This window comes from Gossypium hirsutum, chromosome A12 (genome assembly GCF_007990345.1).
Source record: "Gossypium hirsutum isolate 1008001.06 chromosome A12, Gossypium_hirsutum_v2.1, whole genome shotgun sequence".
Lineage (NCBI taxonomy): Eukaryota > Viridiplantae > Streptophyta > Magnoliopsida > Malvales > Malvaceae > Gossypium > Gossypium hirsutum.
In genome coordinates, this window is record NC_053435.1 from 1,977,528 (window position 1) to 1,997,530 (window position 20,003).

General features: G+C 33.3%; 2 protein-coding genes across 3 annotated transcripts; one reads left to right on the forward strand and one right to left on the reverse strand.

Annotated features, from left to right (window-relative positions):
- Positions 1 to 9,611: 9,611 nt before the first annotated feature.
- Positions 9,612 to 10,707, forward strand: LOC107929474 (uncharacterized). The gene is made up of 3 exons (XM_016860910.1): positions 9,612 to 9,845; positions 9,974 to 10,130; positions 10,228 to 10,707. Exons 1-3 carry the CDS (start codon positions 9,627 to 9,629, stop codon positions 10,362 to 10,364), a joined length of 513 nt encoding a protein of 170 aa, XP_016716399.1. The 5' UTR covers positions 9,612 to 9,626; the 3' UTR covers positions 10,365 to 10,707.
- A 1,598-nt stretch (positions 10,708 to 12,305) lies between these two features.
- LOC107929465 (U4/U6 small nuclear ribonucleoprotein PRP4-like protein) lies at positions 12,306 to 16,449 on the reverse strand. 2 transcript variants are annotated; one of them, XM_041082425.1, is made up of 6 exons: positions 16,270 to 16,449; positions 14,827 to 15,679; positions 14,123 to 14,576; positions 13,448 to 13,645; positions 13,278 to 13,359; positions 12,306 to 12,550 (listed from the first exon to the last, which is right to left on the reverse strand). In XM_041082425.1, exons 2-6 carry the CDS (start codon positions 15,672 to 15,674, stop codon positions 12,450 to 12,452), a joined length of 1,683 nt encoding a protein of 560 aa, XP_040938359.1. In that variant the 5' UTR covers positions 15,675 to 15,679; positions 16,270 to 16,449; the 3' UTR covers positions 12,306 to 12,449. The 2 variants fall into 2 exon arrangements, with proteins under 2 accessions (XP_040938359.1, XP_040938358.1); XM_041082424.1 differs by lacking the exon at positions 16,270 to 16,449 and adding an exon at positions 15,834 to 15,956.
- Between the last annotated feature and the right edge of the window lie 3,554 nt (positions 16,450 to 20,003).

Sequence of the window (20,003 nt, forward strand, 5' to 3'; positions counted from 1 at the left end):
CTGGCTAAAATACCAGGAAGACCTCTTTTGGACAACTTATCCCTCTTTACAACTGGTATTTGGCTGTAACATAGGCAACTAAAGACTTTCATATGAGCCAATGATGGCTTGAACCCGAACCAGGCCTCAAAAGGTGTCTTGTGAGCAAGTGCTTTGGTTGGAAGCCTATTCTGAATGTAGACAGCAGTATTAACTACTTCAGCCCACATGGTCTTGGGTAAATTCTTCTCAAACAGTAAACATCTGGCCATATCCATCAAGCTCATGTTCTTCCTTTCTCTTACACTATTTTGTTGAGGTGTATAAGTGTTGATGAGCTGGTGTTTAATGCCTGCTTCATCACAAAAGGTATTAAATCCGGATGAAGTATACTCTGTCCCATTATCAGACCTAAGGGTCTTGAGTTTACAGCCTGTTTCAGTTTCTGCTGTAGCTTTAAATTTCTGGAATATTGAGAGTACTTCATACTTATTTCGGTGAAAGTATGCCCAACAATACCTAGAGTAATCATCAATAAATAAAATGAAGTATCTACTTCCATTCAATGATTCAGTCTTCATGGGGCCACACACATCTGTGTGTACAAGCTACAGCTTCTCAGAGGTTCTCCATGCTTGATTTGTAGGAAAGGGCAATCTTGCTTGTTTTTCTAATTGACAGACCTCACATACCTCTTCTTCCTCAACAGAGTTGGTGAAGTTTTCAACCAAGTCTTCATTGATCATCTGAGTCATTGATTTGAAGTTGGCATGCCCAAGCCTTTGGTGCCAAAGCTTGGAATCTTTTGTAGAGGCAATGCAGGCTGAGTGTAAGTCACTTGGCCAGCTGACTTCAAAGCATTTATCAGTCATAGTGACTGACATGAACTTAGATCCACTTGGATCACTTATCTGGCATTTTTCACTTTTGAACATAACAGAATAACCTTTCTTAAGCAATTGAACAATGCTGAGAAGGTTTCTGTCAATCTCAGGCACTAGCAGCACATTTGGAATGACTTTATTGCCTGTAGGAGTGCATATCAGCATATCCCCTTTTCCTTCAACTTTTATGAACTGTCCATTACCAACTTTCACTTTGGTCTTGCAGCTTCTATCCAAAGTCTTAAAGATGGTTGCATCAGGTGACATGTGATTAGTGCAGCCACTGTCTAACAACCAGCTTTTTGAACTTTTCTTCTGGCCAGCTGAGCATGAAACAACAAAGACCTTCTCTTCATGGTCACTATTGTCTTCAGCCACTTGAGTTTCAGCATTTTTGTATTGTCCTTGATTCTGGCCAGGTCTGCCTTTTTGTTTGCAGACCCTTTCAACATGCCTCTTCTTTTTGCAATGTTAACATACAGCATCTGGTCTAAACCAGCATTTGGCCTCTGGATGACCAGGCCTTTACAAAATCTGCAGAGTTGATCTTTTCCTCTTGCAGCATCAGGCTTAGGCCTATTTTTTGAGGTCTTCATTGTAATACCCCTACCCGTATTCATTGCCGGAATAGGGTACGAAGCATTATCGGAGTTTACGAATTAATTTTTTTTATATTCAATATAGCCCTTTTATAAATATCTAACCTTCCCTGTAATATTAAATCGAGACCAATCCACATCAACCAAATCAATTCAACATATTTTCATGATAGATTCATGCATTTATATAAGATAACGTCATCACATATCTATAACCAGGTTTGTTAACCATACTAATGGCTAACTTTACGTTCATTTCACGTTAACATTTACTTTGTTAGCTTATACATGCCATTGATTTACAAAATAAAGTTTCTTTATATACCGAAATCCTGAGGTTGACAGTGTGATGTGTCTCCGACCAAATCTGACCTCCAAGCTCTTAACACTACAAAACAGGGAAAAAGGAAACGGGGTAAGCACTTTGTGCTTAGTAAGCTCATGTAACAAGAATTATACTTACCTAATATTTTCAATACAATACAATAAACATCCATATATCCATTCAATGCATTATTACCCTAATATGCACAAACTCAACATTCAAGTTAGTATAATAATTTCCATGTACCAATAATATATACCATGATTTCCATTTCCTTGTTATTTTTCCATATTTATCCCGTTGAATTTCTTAGAATTTTCGATAGATTTTCAGAGGTACACTTTTAGTGTACAATTCCGGGTCTGTCAATTCATATTCATGTGCGCACATTTCCATTTCAGAGAGCACACTCCCGCGAACCTCAACCTTGCAGCGGGATTACCAGTCCAGGCTAAATCCCCTGCAATATAAACTCATAGAGTATTGTCAGGATTGCCAGTCCAGGCTAAATCCCCTGCAACGGCAATTACTCTAATGAGCTTGGGTCTGAATTACCAGTCCAGGCTAAATTCAGACCCTAATTCGGATTACCCGTCCGGGCTAAATCCATTTTACATATATTCTTCGGGAGGGCTATATCAGGATAGGATCACCAGTCCGGGCTAGATCCTTTTTACCGTCAATTCCTTTTCAGAGATCCATCGAATTTTCCTTTCATTCAACCGGGATTTCTTCCCATTTTATCAAATATATCAGTGTTTCATTAATTTTCATACAATGAACACTCAAATCATATTCACATCAATAACATACAATCTCAAGCATTTCAGAATATAATTCAAGTTACATGAACTTACCTTGATACTTGTTTGTAAACAGTAAAAATCTATTAATCCTGAACTTTTTCCTTTCCTCGATCTAGCTTCGTATTTGAATCTTCTGGATCTAAATAAATAAATTTAATTATCAATTTAATACATTTCATGTTCATATGCAACATTCTCTATAATTCAACTATTATTTATAGTTCATTCAAAGTTGTCTACTTGAGTCATAGTCACTAAATTATTTATAAATTGAGCTACGGAACTCCAAATTAAGATCCGTTAATTTTCCCTGAAACTAGACTCATATATATTTTTACCATAAAATTTTAAGAATTTTTGGTTTAGCCAATCAGTACAGTTTATTCTTCAAAGTCACCCATGTTCTGTTGTCTAATAGTTCTGACCCTTCTTCACTAAAAATAAATTATCTCTTTATAAAGAATTAAAATTATGTTATCGTTTGTTTCTGTTAAAAATAGACTCATTCAGAATTCTAGAAATATAAATTTAAGTCCCTAATTATTTTTATTAAATTTTTTATAATTTTTCAAAGTCAAAACAGGGGAACCCGAATTCATTCTGACCTTGTCTCACAAAATTCATTATATCTCAAAATTTACAAATCTATTGCTTACAATATTTCTTCTATGAGAAACTAGACTCAATAAGCTTTAATTCCATATTTTTTTCATCTTCTAATTCGATTCCTACAATTTTTGGTGATTTTTCAAAGTTAGTCTACTGCTGCTGTCCAAACTGTATTAGTGCAAGCTGTTTATTACCATTTTTCCCTTAAACTTTTAATAAATAATAATTTTGTCCCTACTCAATTAGCCTCTCAATTGAGCTGATTTTTCTCAATTAACATTTTATTCTATCACCTTAAACTAGTTTACAACCTTTAGGAATCATAATTTCAGCAATAGACTTTAATTCCAAACATTTTCACAATTAGGTCCCAAAAATCAATTTCCATTGAAATTGCCTAATAAAATCATCTCATAAACAAATTAAAGCTTTAATTTCATTCTATTTCATCATAAACTTACAGCACTCAACCATGGTGACTTTCAATTTCATCCATGAAATCAAAAACTAATGAATTTAATAGTAGGACCTAGTTGTAAAAGTCTTAGAAACACAAAAATTATAAGAAAAAGGCAAGGATTAACTCACTTAGTGCAAAAATTATGAAATAACAGCTTAGAGAACCCTCCTATGGCGTTTTTAGCTTCTGGAATTGAAGAGAAATGAAGAGAAATCTAGATATTTCCTATTTAGTCCTAGTTTTATTTAGTTAATTTTGCAATATTCCAATTTTACCCTTAATTTATCAATTTTTCTGCTGATTTCATACCCTTGCCGTCCAGCCCAAATAACTTTTGGGTCTAATTGCCTTTTAAATCCTTTATCATTAGACTAATAAGCTATTTAATCACTCTAGCAACTTTTACACCTATTACAATTCAGTCCTTTTCATTTAATTGACTACCCAAACATTAAAATTTCCTAACGAAATTTTAATACCACATTAATAACATTTCATAAATATTTATAAAATTATTTTCGACTCAGTTTTACGAGATAGAGGTCCCGATACCTTATTTTACCCAATTTCTTCAATAATTTCTTTTTCTAACTAATCACTAAATCGATAAAATTTTCCTATCAATATTTTCATACGATTTTCCTATCATATAAATTTTCAAGCAAAAATATTGAAATAAATTTCTCTTTAAATCGGATCTATGGTTACGAAACCATTGTTCCGATAACCTTGAATTTAGGCCATTACATTCATGCCTTTGTAGGCCGGGGAACTTGAAGCAGACTTAGTCTTAGCTTGGAAAGCACCCTCTTGGTGCTCCTCCATCCTGCTAGCTCTCCTTTGCTCCTAAGCATAGAGGGCATTAATGAGCTCAGTTAAGGAGATGCTTGCTAGGTCTCTTGAATCCTCTAAGGAGGAAATTTTTGCTTCATACCTTTCTGGTAAGGTAGAGAGCACTTTCTCCACAATCCTTGCCTCATCAAATTGCTCACCAAGGAGCCTTATAGTGTTAACTATAGCCATGATTCTATCAGAATACTTCTTGACAGTTTCTTCTTTCTTCATCTTCAAGTTCTCATAGTCCCTTCTCAAGTTTAGAAGCTATTGTTGCCTTGTTCTTTCAGTACCTTGGAACTTCTCCTTCAATCTATCCCAGGCTTGCTTTGCTGTCTCACAGGCCATAATCCTTGTAAAGATTACATCTGATACACAGTTCTGAATACATGACATAGTTTTGTGCCTCTTAGTCCTTTCATCAGCATGTTGCTTGATCTGTGCAACTGTTGGATTTGCTCTCAATGGTGCTGGTTCAATATCTGAGTTGACCACCTCCCATAGATCAAATGCTTAGAGATAGGTCCTCATCTTAACCACCCAAATGTGGTATCCTTCTCCACTGAAGACTAGAGGTGCAGTTGGTGAGAAGCCTGATGAAGCCATCGTTTTGAAAGTATGCAAGAACAGGTCTACTAAGAAATGAGCTCTTGATACCAATTGTTGGTGTTAGACACACTTTATCCGGATGAAGTATGAACTTCAATCTGGACTTTAACAGCAATGTAATGTATCCGGATGAAGAATGAAGAAAGAAAAATGCTTGAAATTCAAGCTTTGAGCTTTAAGCAGGAATAGAAACAGAATTTAGAAAGTAAAGAAAAGTGGAGCATATGGAAGGAAAATCTAATGATTTCATTCAAAAGAAACATAGGCTTAAAGCCGTTACATATACCAGACATTGGTTGGTCAAAAACAATAAATTCATCACCTAAACATTACCTAACTCCACTAGTTACATAGGGACTAGGTGATTTTGCTTGCAAACATAAACAAAGCTGGTGATCAGCTCTATCACCATCAAATTACATCAAACATAAACTAAACTAAGTTCAAAATGAACTAGAACACAAAATATGGACTAAACAAACTAAACTATGAAAACTGAAACAGTAGCATGGTTCTTCATCTGGTTAACTCATATTTCCACTGGATAACTTAAGCTTTGTGATCAACTCCTTATCTGCATGAGCTGCATATCCACCTTTTTTGCTGCATGTGTTTCATGGAAACTAACTTCAACATTATCTTTGTCTCTTCTAACCTAGTTGGAAATGAATTTTTTTCTCATACTAGATTGATCAACTTGTTTAGAATTAGGGCCAACTACTCTAATTTCATTATCATCCTCTTCATCCTTATTGACACTATTTCAAATTAGGTATTGGGGTATCGGCCAACTTATCATCTACAACCAAATTGGCTTGCCTAATCGGGTCTCTCACTATTGTTCCTGAACGAAGAGTAATAGCTTTTACTTGCTCCTTACCCACCTTTTTAAGGTCATTCTCAAAATTACTAGGGATGCATGTGTTGACTTTTTTTTATAACATTTCGAGCATTTACTCCATTTGACTTTGCATTTGATGCATAATTGCATACATCGAATGGATCACTTCTTCCAGCTTGCTCACCTGAATGTTCATCAGAAAGGTGGGTTTTCTCTTTTTGTCTCGGGGTTTAAAAGGTTGTGGAGGTTGGTATGGATGAGCTCACCTACTGTGGTTAAGATTTCATGTCCCTTGATTGGAAGTTCCCTATTGGTTTCCTCCTCATTTAAGATTAGGATGATCACACTACCCTGGGTTATAAGTATTCAAATACAGGTTACCTATATAGTTCACTTCAATATAATTCTCCTCTTGGTTATTCCCTTAAATATTATTTTCATTCTCGCCACCTACATGGACTCCCATAAAATGGTGTTGGTCAAGAATCTGAGGTCTATTCAAGCTAAATCAGAGTTGGTTAAGCATTTCAAGATTTTTTTATACTTACCTTCACCGGTGGTTGCATTCACAGTAGGTAGTTTAGCTCTATACATGAATTGATTAGTCAACCATTTATAAGAATTCATTTCTCTATCTTCGATGAGTTGGCAATCCTCAACATATGTCTTAGACATGAATGCCCCCGTAGACATCCCATCTAAACTAGTTTCTATCCAAACCATTATAAAAGATTTTTAACTACAACCAATCCTGTAGGTCGTGGTAAAGACACTTACATAACCTCAATTTAAAGCACTCACATGCCTCATAAAGTGATTCCCCCTCTAGCTGCCAAAAGTTGGTGATGTCCATCTTCAGCTTCATCGTCTTGCTCAGTGGGAAATAATTCGTAAGAAATCGGTTGACGAATTCCTCCCACTTTGTGATGGAATCTACCCATTACAAATCTAACCACATAAAAGCGTCATCACATAATGAAAAAGGGACGAGAAGAAGATGAGTAGCGTTATCAAGTACCCCCATTATATCTAAAGGTATCATATAGAGTTAAGAAGCACTTAAAATGTTGGTTAGGATCTTCATTCATTGAACCTTAGAACTGTAGATTACTCTAGTGGATCATCGTCGGCTTAATCTCGAAATTGTTGGTGTTGATCATTTGCCTATTAATATTGCCTTGCATAGCATCTAAGTTAGGTATAGCATAGTCTCTTTGTGCATGCTGTACCATTTGTCTAGGTCTAAATGAAGGATTGGGTTCCTCTACTTGTTGAACTTGTAACAATGGTTCCTCGAAAAACGGGTTTTGTCTTAGTGATTAACTTGTGATGGGTCCTTCCTAGGAAATCACCCCCTTCGAGCGTTATGTAACGTTCTTTCCAGCTCGAGATCAATGGAATCAACTCATTTCTGCTCCAATTCATACACTGAATGATAAAAACACAAGAAACTCAACCAAATTAAACACCTAAACAAACTAAAAGTTTAACAAAAGAAAATAAAACAATGCATAAAACTAAAGCTTCGTATATATAATTTTAGAGTTTACTAATTATCTCACTACAAAGCATGCGAAATATCACCAAATAATTCAACTACCAAACACAAAATCTCTCTATCAACGGGTCTAACAACTTGACCGCATATGCAGAAAACAAAGAAATTTATAAAACAATTTGAAAGCAGTTTGTAACTACAAGTGTACAATGTCACATTGTAATATAGTTTTTTATTACAATGAAATACAGAAGAATTCCAATGATCAAACCCAATGGATTTTCAATGGGTAAATGTGTTTGTAAAATTAATCAAAAATTAAGTAATTGCAAATCTAGTCGATGCAAGAATTATTAATGCATCCAAATAAAAGGGATATTTAAGATAATTCTGAATTAAGAAATTAAATAAACTTATCTAATTTTCTTTCCTATTACTTTGAACAATGCAAATGATAAGATTATGGTAAATTCATTAGTCAATTTCTAATTAAGCTAATAACTTATCCCGATTAAATCACTAGCTACTTTTAACTAGGAATCTCCTTTCAATCTCATCCTAATTCGAAATTACCAACTAAGCCCGGTACAATTATATCGAACTATCTAATGATAAACTCTCCTTATGGTCTCGTTTATCTAAATATTCTGCTAGAGGTGTCACTTCTAACATATTAAGAATTTTGATATAAAAGAACAACCAATCAATCAACATAACTATCAACCTAATTTAACAATAAACTTAATCAATCAACCAACAAACAATTTAAGCACATGATTAAACTTAAAAACAAAATAAGCATTCCATCAACCACTTGGTAGGCACAAGAAAATAAAAGGGCAACAATTTAGAAAATGCTCAATCAATAATATGAATTCGATGAAGCACACGCTTTTAATCCATCTTTATTTGCAAAAATCTTCAATAGAAGAGAAGAAAAAAAAAATAAAAATATACTCTAAAATAAAATAAAAATAAAACCTTATTCTAAATATAAGAAGAAAAGAGATATTGTTTAATGGCTAAAAATCTAACATAATTTTCTTCTCTCCCTAAAAAACCCTATAAAGTGCTATTTATAATATTTTCTAACTTAACCTAAAAAAGACAAGAATGCCCTTATTTGAAATTTAATTTGAGGCTTGTTCAACTGCGAAATGTTCTTCAGCAATTTTCCTCATCAAGCTTCAATGTCGCTACACCAAGAACCTAGTGTCGTGACATCACCAACAACCTACTCCTAGAGTTATTTGGCAACTTTGATATCGCCCATAATCCCTTGGTGTCGCGACTTTGGCCCTTGGATAGGTAGGACTTCTCAATCTTGGTGATTGCCCTCAATGTCACGACCTTAGGAGCTCAATGTTGCAACTCTAAAACTCAATGTTGCAATCCATACTCTTTAATGTCGCAACTCTATCACCAGTTCACTTTTAGTGTTTTATTGCTGAAATTCAAGTTCTCAAAGTGACAGATAGCTTCGATGTCGCACCACCAAAGATCTAGTGTCGCGACTTGGGGCACAGTGGCAAGATCTCTTTATGGTTTCGCTTTAGTCACTTTCTGCATGAGCTCAAATTGATTGTTAAACTCCCAAAGACATAGTTTTGTCATTTAGGTTAAAACATACACTAAAAATCATAAAATTAAATTCTAAAATAAAAATCTAATAAATACTAAAAAATATAAAATAAAGTCATAAAATGCTTAAGCACAAGCTCATTAAATGTAAAAAAATGACTTGATTTGTTATATCAAATTATGACAAATCATATTCCTTTATCCATTAGCTTTCAAGACGACATGTTAATCTGACAGGTAGAAAATACAGGAGAGTATATGATGTGTAACAGATATAAATATCTATTGACAAGCTCTATGATGCCTAATCCTAATACGACTAATAGGGAATTATACAAAGATTGTGGAAGCTCAAGGTGCCCTCTAAAATAAAATTATAAATTGGAGACTCTTACACAACTTTGCTCCTACACATTGTTTAAGGACTAAATTGAAAAAAAATTCAGAATAATTGTTGAAGTCATGCTCTAAATAATGCATTCACCCAAAGAAAAATAAAGGATACGGCCCAACTCGACTAACCCGAAATCAAGAAAGAAGAAGACGGGCTGAATTGAAGGCCATTAAAAAAAGAAAAAGAAAAGCCCAAGAAAGGTTTAAAATGGATATGTTGAGAACAGTTGCAGGATCAGAAATAATGGAGCAGGAGGTGAAGGGCAAAGGAAGCGAAGAGCGATGGACAGGAGCCATAGCAAATCTCACCGAGATGGCTTCAAATCTTGATTCTCTGCAGAAATTACTTCTCAAAAAAGCTGTTTTCGTCGACGAAGATACCTTCGCCAAGGCCTCACTTACCTCGGAACAAGCCCGAACCATCAAGGTTTTTTCTTTTTGGTCTTAATTATTGAATTTGTGTTCTGTGTTTTTGTTGTTTTGATCTGAATATCATTAGTTAGGTTATAATAATTATTTGATCTAATCAATTGAAACCTGATCTAGCGAGTTTAGGTCCTTGAACAAAGGGTGGAGACGCTTGAAAGAGAGGTAGATGCTGCAATCACAGCAGCAGCGCGTGCTCGTTCCGAGAAGCGACAGGCTGAGGCTGCCCAAAAGGCCGCCGAATTGCGTGCCCAAGAGGTTACAAAGGAGCTCGAGAACACCACAAGTACCTAAATCTCATCTCTTGTTTCTTCGCCCCCCCCCCCAAATTTTAGGGGAATGATTATATATGTTCATATTGGATTTACCTTGTTTTATTGCAGAAGTATTTGAACTTCACATGGAAGAGTTGCGAGCAAAGCAAGAAGAGATCTCTAAGCGTGACAAGGAAATTAAACTACTTGAAGCAATAATTCAAACACTTGGCGGTAAAGATTCTCGCTCTTCCAACCTTGAATGAGGAAAAAAGAAATTTAAGGAAACAATAAAACTTAGTTTTCTCATCATACTACGTATCAATTTTTCTTTTTAGTGTAATGTAATCAGTTTATACAAATCTTTTACTGTCATCGTAACGAAAGTTTGCTTTGTATTTTCACAAGGGATTTTTTTTTTCTTTTGGGGGTGGGGGGAGGCTCTACCATGAAAATGGCTTACTTGACCTTACTGTGAATCAGGATTCAACATTTGTTAACACCAAATAGCTAAAACAACCATCTCGATGCCACACCCGCTTAGAAAACTTGTTTGTATGTATGTCTCAACATTTTAAATCGATTAAACCATCACTTATGCTTGCTTTACTGATCACCAATGTTATTAATGTGTTGCTTTACGATCACTAAACCATTAAGTCATTAGCAGTGTGATGTTAAGCTAATATTTACATCATTGATTCAGATCAAAATTTAGGAAAATTCTGCTGCTGATGACAATATTATGTTTAATTTTTATTTTTGTCACTCAACTGTAAAAAGTTTAATATAACCGCCACATTTTCAATTATCTTTTTTATCCTTTTTCGCCAAGTCAATAATTGAATAGTAATGTGGCCTTTTATAGATTGACGTAATAACAAATTTAGTCTTTTAAGTCTTAATTGTATTAGATATCCCTAAGTTATGACTTTTATTGTAAATTAGTCTCTCAACTTTAAAACATTTTAATTACATTCCTAAATTATAGATGTTATATCAATCAAGTCATTCCATTATTAAAATCATTAATTTAGTTGTTAAGTAATATGTCAAATTTTATTTGGCATAATTTAAAATAAAAATTTTATTAGAAAAATAAAACCTTGTGATATAATTTTTAAAAGCAAAAACTTAAAAAAAAAATTAAAAGCTCACAATCAAGATTTTTATATTCATTTTTACAATATATATTTTTAAAAATTTTCATTTTAAATTATGCTAGATGAGATATGAGATCTAATTTAACGATTGTAATAATTAAAAGACCTTGTTGATATAATTTTAATAGTTTAGAGATGAAATTAAAATATTTTAAATTTCAAAGACTAATTTAAAATGAAAATTATATTTTAAGGATATAGGATGTAATTAACTATTTCAAAATTTGCATATTGTATTGACTTCATGTTGATTCTAAAAACAAGTGCCATATAAAAATGAAAATTCTTTTAAACCAATTAATATTGTCTGACAACGTGGTGCGTGGTGGATCTTGACACCCAATTTTGGAGTCAAATGAAGGATCACTTAAAAAGACTAAATTTATATATTTTTTAATTAAGATATTTTATTATTGATTATTAATGTAAATACTAATAAAAATTAAAAATTACAAAATCATAAAATCATAAAATTTATTAACTCATAATAAACAAAACAAAATAGATGAATAATAGTATTGCTTAAAATTGTGAGCGATGCTGAGAAAAATAAAATTGTCAAGTATTCGATTTGAAGCTTCTCAGCAATTTTTTAAAAAACTGTTGCAGTAAATATCAGCCATATTAACCAGTTTACATATTAAAAAATTTAAAGTAAATTACACAAATAGGCACTCAACTTTGATTTCAATGATAAAATAGAAGAGAAAATTAGAGTAGAGAAGGGATGGTGGGAAAATGGGAGAGTGATGAGAGAGCAGCCGTAGGTAAAGGGGAGAGGGAGAGAATGATGGAAAATAACAATTCCATTAAATTTGTAACAGAAAATGACAACTTCGTTATGTCAATAACGAAAAGTGATTAGTGCAACTGATTTGTTATTTTTTTAAAGTTGAGGGACTATTTTGCCATTGAGATTAAAGTTGAGTGATAATTTATCCAAAAATTTATTGTGAATGAAAAAGGAAAGCGGCATTATACAAATTGGTAGCTAAACCAAAGCGTTAACATTTTCACGTGGCTTACAATAAAACAAAGAGCGAAAACTATGAAGCCGGATTTTCATATAAAAAAGTGTTTTAAGCAAGTCCCTTTCTAATCCATTACAGCAACAATATTGTTTTAATCTGACTTTAAAAATTATGTTGAAAGATACACTCCTACAAAAACCACCTAAACTTCTCCAAATCAACCCTCAGTCCAATCCATATCATTTTCCTGTTCAATGTTACCAGCAGTCCATAGCTTTATAGTTCGATCATGAGAGACTGTCACAATATATCGCCCATCTGCCATGCAAAACACCAAATCAATGCTCAGTTTTCTTATATAGGATTAGTTGTATTGCTACTTGCTTGGCATTTGATAGTCGATAAGGGAGGATAGAAAATGAAAACATGCAACGCAAATCGTTAAACAAAAAATAAAGATGACCACTAAATTTTCCATCAAATGAAGCTAAGAAATCATCCAGGTTAAAGGCAAAATAAGAAACTTGATGACCCTAACCCCCCTTTCCACCCTTGAAAGTGGTTAGGGGAGAAAACGGAAAAGAGAACTCAATGAAGGGTCTGGGACTTTTATTGCTTAAGCTTGATATCACCCATAGAAACAAAGGGAAGTTGCATTAATCACCCCCCCCCTTTCCCTCCCCTCAGAGTCACTAAATTTTAAGTCCTAATAAGACTGAGGATAGCAGAGAAGAGGGAAGACAAAACGTAAACTAAATAATGGAGTCACAAAAACTTCAACTGCTGCACTGCTAACCTATGGTCTAAGTTGTTCCAATCTATAACTACCATAATACATCGTAAGATGTCAAAATACTTTAAAGCCAATGCTCACATATTGTGCTCTAGAAGTTCTGGTGAAGGGAAGAAGAGTAATAACCAGCACCCAGCAGTATACAAAAGAAAGAAGAGATCATGCTTTACTTATTCAAGAATAGATGCAAAAAGAGGGAGAGGAAAAAGAGGAGAGATTCATGCATAATTTATTCAAATTTCTGAAAGTTACCTGCACTAATATCTGAAGCAGTGACTTTAGCTTCATGACCCGGTAAGCTTTTGACAGGCTTAAAATCTCTTCCAGACCAAACCTGGTAAATCACATTCAAAGCTTTAGATGGCATGTTAAAAAATTATACTTCAGTTATAAAGGCATTTGTGTTCAGAAAGGAGTCGTACCTTCGCAGTCATGTCATAAGAAGAAGTGACCAAGTAATATCCCTCTTGAGGCTCAAACTTCACTTGTGATATAAGATTTGAGTGGGCTGGTATGATATACAGGGACTTTTTCTTCCTCAAATCCCAAATACGACATGTGTTATCTTCACCACCTGTGGCTAGATGATAGCCATTGGGTGAAAAACTAGCACCAAGAACCTGGAAAGAGTGGCAGAAATATGCGGACTTTTAGCTATCAAATATCTTTCAACTAATAGAAAAAATTTCCTGCCTCCTAAAAACTTCCGTAGATTTATGTTAAGATATTAACAAGGCAATGCAACTAAACACTATGCATTCTACTTGTCTAATTAAGCCTTAAAAACTTCAAAATAATTGTAGCAGCATTTCCTCCCAGATCCGGGAATCTGGTGGAAAATTTAAAAAACTTGCTTTTGAAGCATTGAGGCCATTTGTGCTAAAATCAAAATTATCATTTTCCATGCATTAGAAACTTCAAACCTGTAAGGAATCCATGTTAAATTTATATTATTTACTACTAGGTATATTGTATGTATCAGGTACTTTAGTGTATTCTTGCTACTAGGGCAACACAATATGCTACTCCTGCATGTAGCATTTGGAAACCATGACTGTAATAAAAAGTGAAAGAACCGCATAACCATGATGTCTTACCGGCTTCACATGGCCTTCAAAAGCCAGAATACTTCTCCCAGTGCGGAGATCCCAAACACGAGCGAGTGCATCAAGTCCACAGGATGCTACTAAAGATCCATCTTGGTGGAAGGCAATTCCATAGACGCTCCTGCTATGACCTTCTTGGAGAAGCAACTCCATGCCAGTGTCTATGTCCCACAATCTCCATGTTTTATCAAAGCTTGTTGTACCAAGATACTTCCCTGAAGGATGGAAGGCAATACGTGCAAGGCGATCCAAATGGCCCCCAAATGTTTTCAGGAGAGATCCATCAGAGCTCCACAACTTTGCAGTTCGGTCAGCAGAAGCAGTTGCTAAAAGATCATGCACTGGAGAAAAAGTAACATCAGTTGCACGTTCTGTGTGGCCCTTTAAGGCAGAAACCTTGCTTACCCTAGGCATTGACCACAACTTAGCAACTCCACTCAAAGAGCTGCAGATAAGGGAAACAATCAAGTTACAATCTTCTAGTCACCTTTAGTGGTTTCAAAACCATATTTTATAACTACCCTAAGAGGATCAAACTTAGCACTTTGAAGAACAGGAAATTTGAAGAATTTAAACTCGTGTCCACTCTTTTTTACAATGGAAAAACAAATTTGTAAACCAAAGCAAGAAAGGATCTCCATTAAGATTAAGCTTTATTGTTTAATGGAGAGAAGAATAAAGAGTCAGAGTTAAACCAGGTGGCAAGAAGTTTTCCATCACGTGAGAAAGAACAACCCGAAAGCGGTCTATCATCACCAATTTCACTGCAATCAAGAACCAAATTCCCTGCCTGCCTTAGAGCCCAATCAATTTCAGCATCCATATCTTCATCTGGATCATCCCTTTTTCTCCGTGCACGCTGAAGACGTGCAGCTGCCTTTACAATAGAGTACTTTGCAATATCAATTCTAGCATCCAGAAGCTCTTTTGGACCCTCAGTATAAAAGGGATATTCGATGTCTTCCTCAATGTCCTCTGCCTTAGCAGAAATTGCAGCCTCTTCCTCCTCGTGAGCTTTCATCAATTTCTCCAGTTGCCCCTCAGAATCCAGCTTTGCCATAATCATTCGCAGCCTTTCCCGTCTTTCCATCTCTCTTTCTCCAAAAAGTGTTATGGGTTCACCAAGTCGGCGAAGTCGAGTCCGAACAGCCATGTCATTAGTAGGAACTGCCAGTGCAGCAGCACGGCGTTTCATCAAAAGTTCTTGCATTGCCTTTTCTTGTCGCTCTCGAACCAGTCTGCTCTCTTCTGAGATCTCATATTCACCAGCTGTAGCTCGCCCATCATCCTCATGGTCAGAGTCTGAATCAACAGCTTTCACCTCACCATTTTGAGGCACAGGTGGTTTAAAGACGGGAGGGCGAACTGCAGGTATTGGAGCAATAGGTGGCACAACTGCTGGTAGTGGAGCAATAGTTGGTGGTACAACTGCAGGTGGGACCGCTGGAGGCTGAACCGGTGTGCTATTAGCTGTAGGCACCGGGGTTTCGCCATCCGGAACTGCAGCTGAAGTTGATGGACTGTTGTCATCATCAACTTCCATTGAACCTATCCAAGTGAAACTGAAAATTAATAAGTTTCAAATAGTACAGAAAAAAAGAGGGTTGTCTCCATCTCAAGGCACAAAGCAAAGAAGCACGATTTAAACCAACATAAAAGTTGTGAGTAATTCGAATCTAGACTACTTAAACTGAAAACATACCTAAAAAAAAAAACAGTATCTACTAGGCTTGAGAGTCAAAAGATTTGATCGTTTGGAGACTGGTACTTTCTATTATAATGAAAAGGGTATCTTCGTCCGAACTTTTCTCATTGAAAACCAAGCATGTGAAAGTTTTATGTGTCAGACAAATCAACAAACACAAGGTGAGCGAAATTGCATCCTTATTCAAGCAACAAAAAACATCCAAAGAAATTTGTTTTCCAGCAAAGCAATAGCCAAAATATATGTAAATGAAGGTTAAAATATTCATTTACTCTTAAGAGTCAACTGTAAATAACAGGGTTCTTGTCCAGCGAAAACAATTAAGCAAAACCAAGTTAAGAAGCAGTGAACAAATCAGAATTTAAACCTTACGAAAAGCAGATAATTAGTAGTAATGTCTAATATCAATGCACAACGTCATTGCCAGACATACCTGGAAAAGAAAAGTTGCAGGAGATCGGGGAGTGGTTTGGGTGGCGAAGGAAAGGGAAAAGGGGTGAATTTGAAAGAATTTATGAAAATTAAGAGGCTCAAACTTGCAAAACGAGTCAGTGAGAGAAAAGAAGGCAAAATTAAAGAAAGGTCACGCTGCCGTTTTTGTTAATGGTAGAGTAGAAGTTTTTTACTTTTTTTATATTGGTTAAAATATGTTGTTAGTCCATGTACTTTGATAAAATTTGAGATTTAATCTTTATACTTAAAAATTTTAAAATTAAGTCTATATTTTTTTTTAATTTAAAAATTATACTACAATTATAAGTATTTTCCATCAAATTTTTTTTTTAAATTTTGACATGTTAATTAGGTTATTCTCATGTGATATGACATATGATTTACAAAAAAGAAACATATTATGTTGACAAATTTTAACGGAAACTACAACAACAATAATGATCGGAATATGATTTTTAAATTTTAAAAAATATGGGGTTTGAATTTTTAAGTTTTAAAGTATGGGATTAAATTTTAAATTCTATAGAAGTACAATGACTAACATCATATTTTAACCTTTTATATTCAAAATTTAGTTTATGTAGTTTTAATTTTAAGAATTTAATCTCTTTATTTTTCAAATTTAAAAATTTAAATTCAGTTGTTATTACTGTTAAAATTTTTATGTCAAATCTCCTAATGTGATATTTTGATTAAAAAATACTCATTTAATAACAATGTAATAAAATATAGCATTGAAAATGCTTATGTGAATCTTTATTTAAAATCTCATCATAATAAAATATATTTTTTTGGAACAATGTTTTTAAGATTAAGAAAAATAAGCATAAGTATTTTAATCGAAATATTTTAATAGAAATAATTATATTAATTATTTAAATTAAGTAACGATATTATAAAATTAGAAGACCAAATTATATTAAAAATTAAATTATATAAATTAAATCTCCAATTTCAATATATTATAGGAGCCAAAATTAAAATTTAATCACTATCCCCTAATGTAGACGAAAATAGAAAAATGAAAGCCCACGCTTTGCATTGGATTACTTTATCTTTTGGGTTAAGTTATAGAATAAAAATTTGAAGGTTAATATAATTTTCAAGTATTTTTTACAATTGGTACATTTGAAATTTGGTCTCAAATTTTTATTTTAAAGAATTTAGTTCATTTACTTTTTCAGATTTAAAAATTCAGGACCAGTTACTAACATTATTGAATTTAAAAAACATATATATCAAACCTTTTTATTAAACCAAATGACAAATGTTTGTCCTAGGCATAGATTGTTTTAGGTCAATTTATGGTTATGGTCCTACTATTATGTTTAAATTTAAGATTTAATATCTATACTTTAATTTGATATAAATTGATTCTTGTAATTTTATAATATAATTAGTTAGTCCAAATAGTTGATACCCTTAACTAGTTCAGTTAAGATGTTGAAGTCAATTTTTTTTCTTAAAGATACTCATTCAAACTTATCATGCACGATTTTTTTTTTGTGTGTGTGTTAGAAATGTGCTTTTAAAAAAATCACGTCATCATTTTAACTTGAATGATGAAAGATCTTTAACAACTTAGATTAACTAATGTCAATGTAAGATTAGATGACAAAGTTGTGTTAAATTAAAATATAAAGACTAAATCCAATATATGAGCATACTAAAGGGATCAAAACTTAAATTTGACCATTATTTATAATGGCTAAAAAGGAGAAAAGTAGAAGAGTTGTAGAAGTATCATGGAGAGAAGCCCTTAGGGCATTCCTTCTATGTATATAGATAATTTTTCTTAAAAACACCTTCTTAAACACACACAAAAAAATCTATCTCGTCATAATATGTTAGAAAATGTATTTTTTAAAAAAAAAACTTTACCTAGCATTTTAATTGAGATAAAGAACTAATCAATGAACAAATTTTAAACATTGAATATACTTCTTTAATCCTTTAGCATTGAAACCACAATTATGTAAAATTTAAAAATCTTAAAAGTTAAGGTTTTTTTCTTTTTAATTAGAGAAAATGGTGTCGAAGTCTCGTTAAAAATCTTAACGAAACCTAAACCTTAAAACATGATTTAAAATAAAAAAAAAGTACGAAATTTTAAGTAGCTGTACATAGGTGTTAAGATCTTTTTAAGAACCCTAACGAAATCTAATCTTTAAACAACATTTAAAATGAGAGACAGAATTTTAGAAATTTAAAACGACCATGTGACTTATAAGTGTGGAGGTCCTATTAAAAACCCTCTTTGTTTATTATTCACAAAAAATAATTCATCTTATATATTCTATATTGTCCTACATACCAAAGATTTTCTAAATTTGAATTTCGAAGTTCTATAATGACCACCTCTTTATTGATATTGGAGAAGGATATGTTGCTCAAAATGCAGTAATAATGGAGGCATCTCTAGTGTGTTGGTGTCGATTTGAAAATAAAGCAGTGACTACAAAATCTTTTATCATCTAAGAGATGTTGGTTTCTATCATGTTAGTCAAATTGAGAGTTTTACTTTCATATTGGAATTTATTCACTTTGATTAAACGATAGACACCTGAGACCTTTACATTTCATCTCCCATACGACCAAGCAACAATAATAGTGGAAGATGTAGCATTGTTGACAAATTTTCCAATCGATGGGCTAGTAATAATAAAAAGTTTTGATAACAATATGGCAAAATAGAAAAACTCACATTAGGTTTAGGGATAATCTAGCTTGAATTGATGACATTGATAAAGTCAATGTGACACTCTACCGCTGAGTTATATCCCTTCTCTACCCTTATCAAGAAATAGAATTGACCAATCCTAAGTTAAAGGATCGAGAAACTCAACAACACCATTATTTTTTAACAACTTGGAACCAAGTTTTCCTTTTGCATTTTCTTTTGAATTTTGAGAAAAGAAAATATTAGTTTTAATAGTAAATGGTCATTATATCCTATTAATTTTAATGGTTTTTTTAAATTAAAAATAGCAAATGGCAATTATATCCTTATTTAATTTCAATGACTTCAAGTTGGAAATATATAATATATAAATATAGATATAGATGAAACCAAAAATAATGAATTGTAAAAAGAAAATATTAAGTAAATATATTTAATAATTAATAATTACATTTTTTAATATTAATATAATATAAAAACTATTTTAAATGCTATGATTATCTTATCAATTACATTAAATACCAAAATTGTCCCTATTAACACTCTTGTGAAGTGTGCCTCGTATTTAAGAGCTGATGTCACAATGAAGAATAGATGACGTCGCAATAAGACGACCACGACATCTCGACGAGAAGATAGGCCACGTCCTGACAACGTGAAGAACGGTGTCCTAACAAAGAGCATGAGACGTTGAGACGTGTTCCCCAATTCAACCGGGTTTTCTTCTCCTAGTTAAACTCTACTATTGTTTCCCAGTTAAAATCTGATCAGTCTAGGTTATTTTAGTCATATTTAATCTACGAATTTAGCCTATAAAAGGGGTTGTTGTAACCTAGAATAATTATCTTCATCATCTTTGAGATTGAAAGAGTTTTTTTAGTTTTGGGGAATTTCGGGTTTTAGCCAAAGTGTTTTATTCTTTCGGGACTTAGCCAAAGAGCTTTGTTCTTTTGGGGTATAGGGTTGTTTGTTAAGATTTTCTATATCTTGTACACTTTCAATTTTTGATCATTTAGTAAAGTCTTATTTGCCCA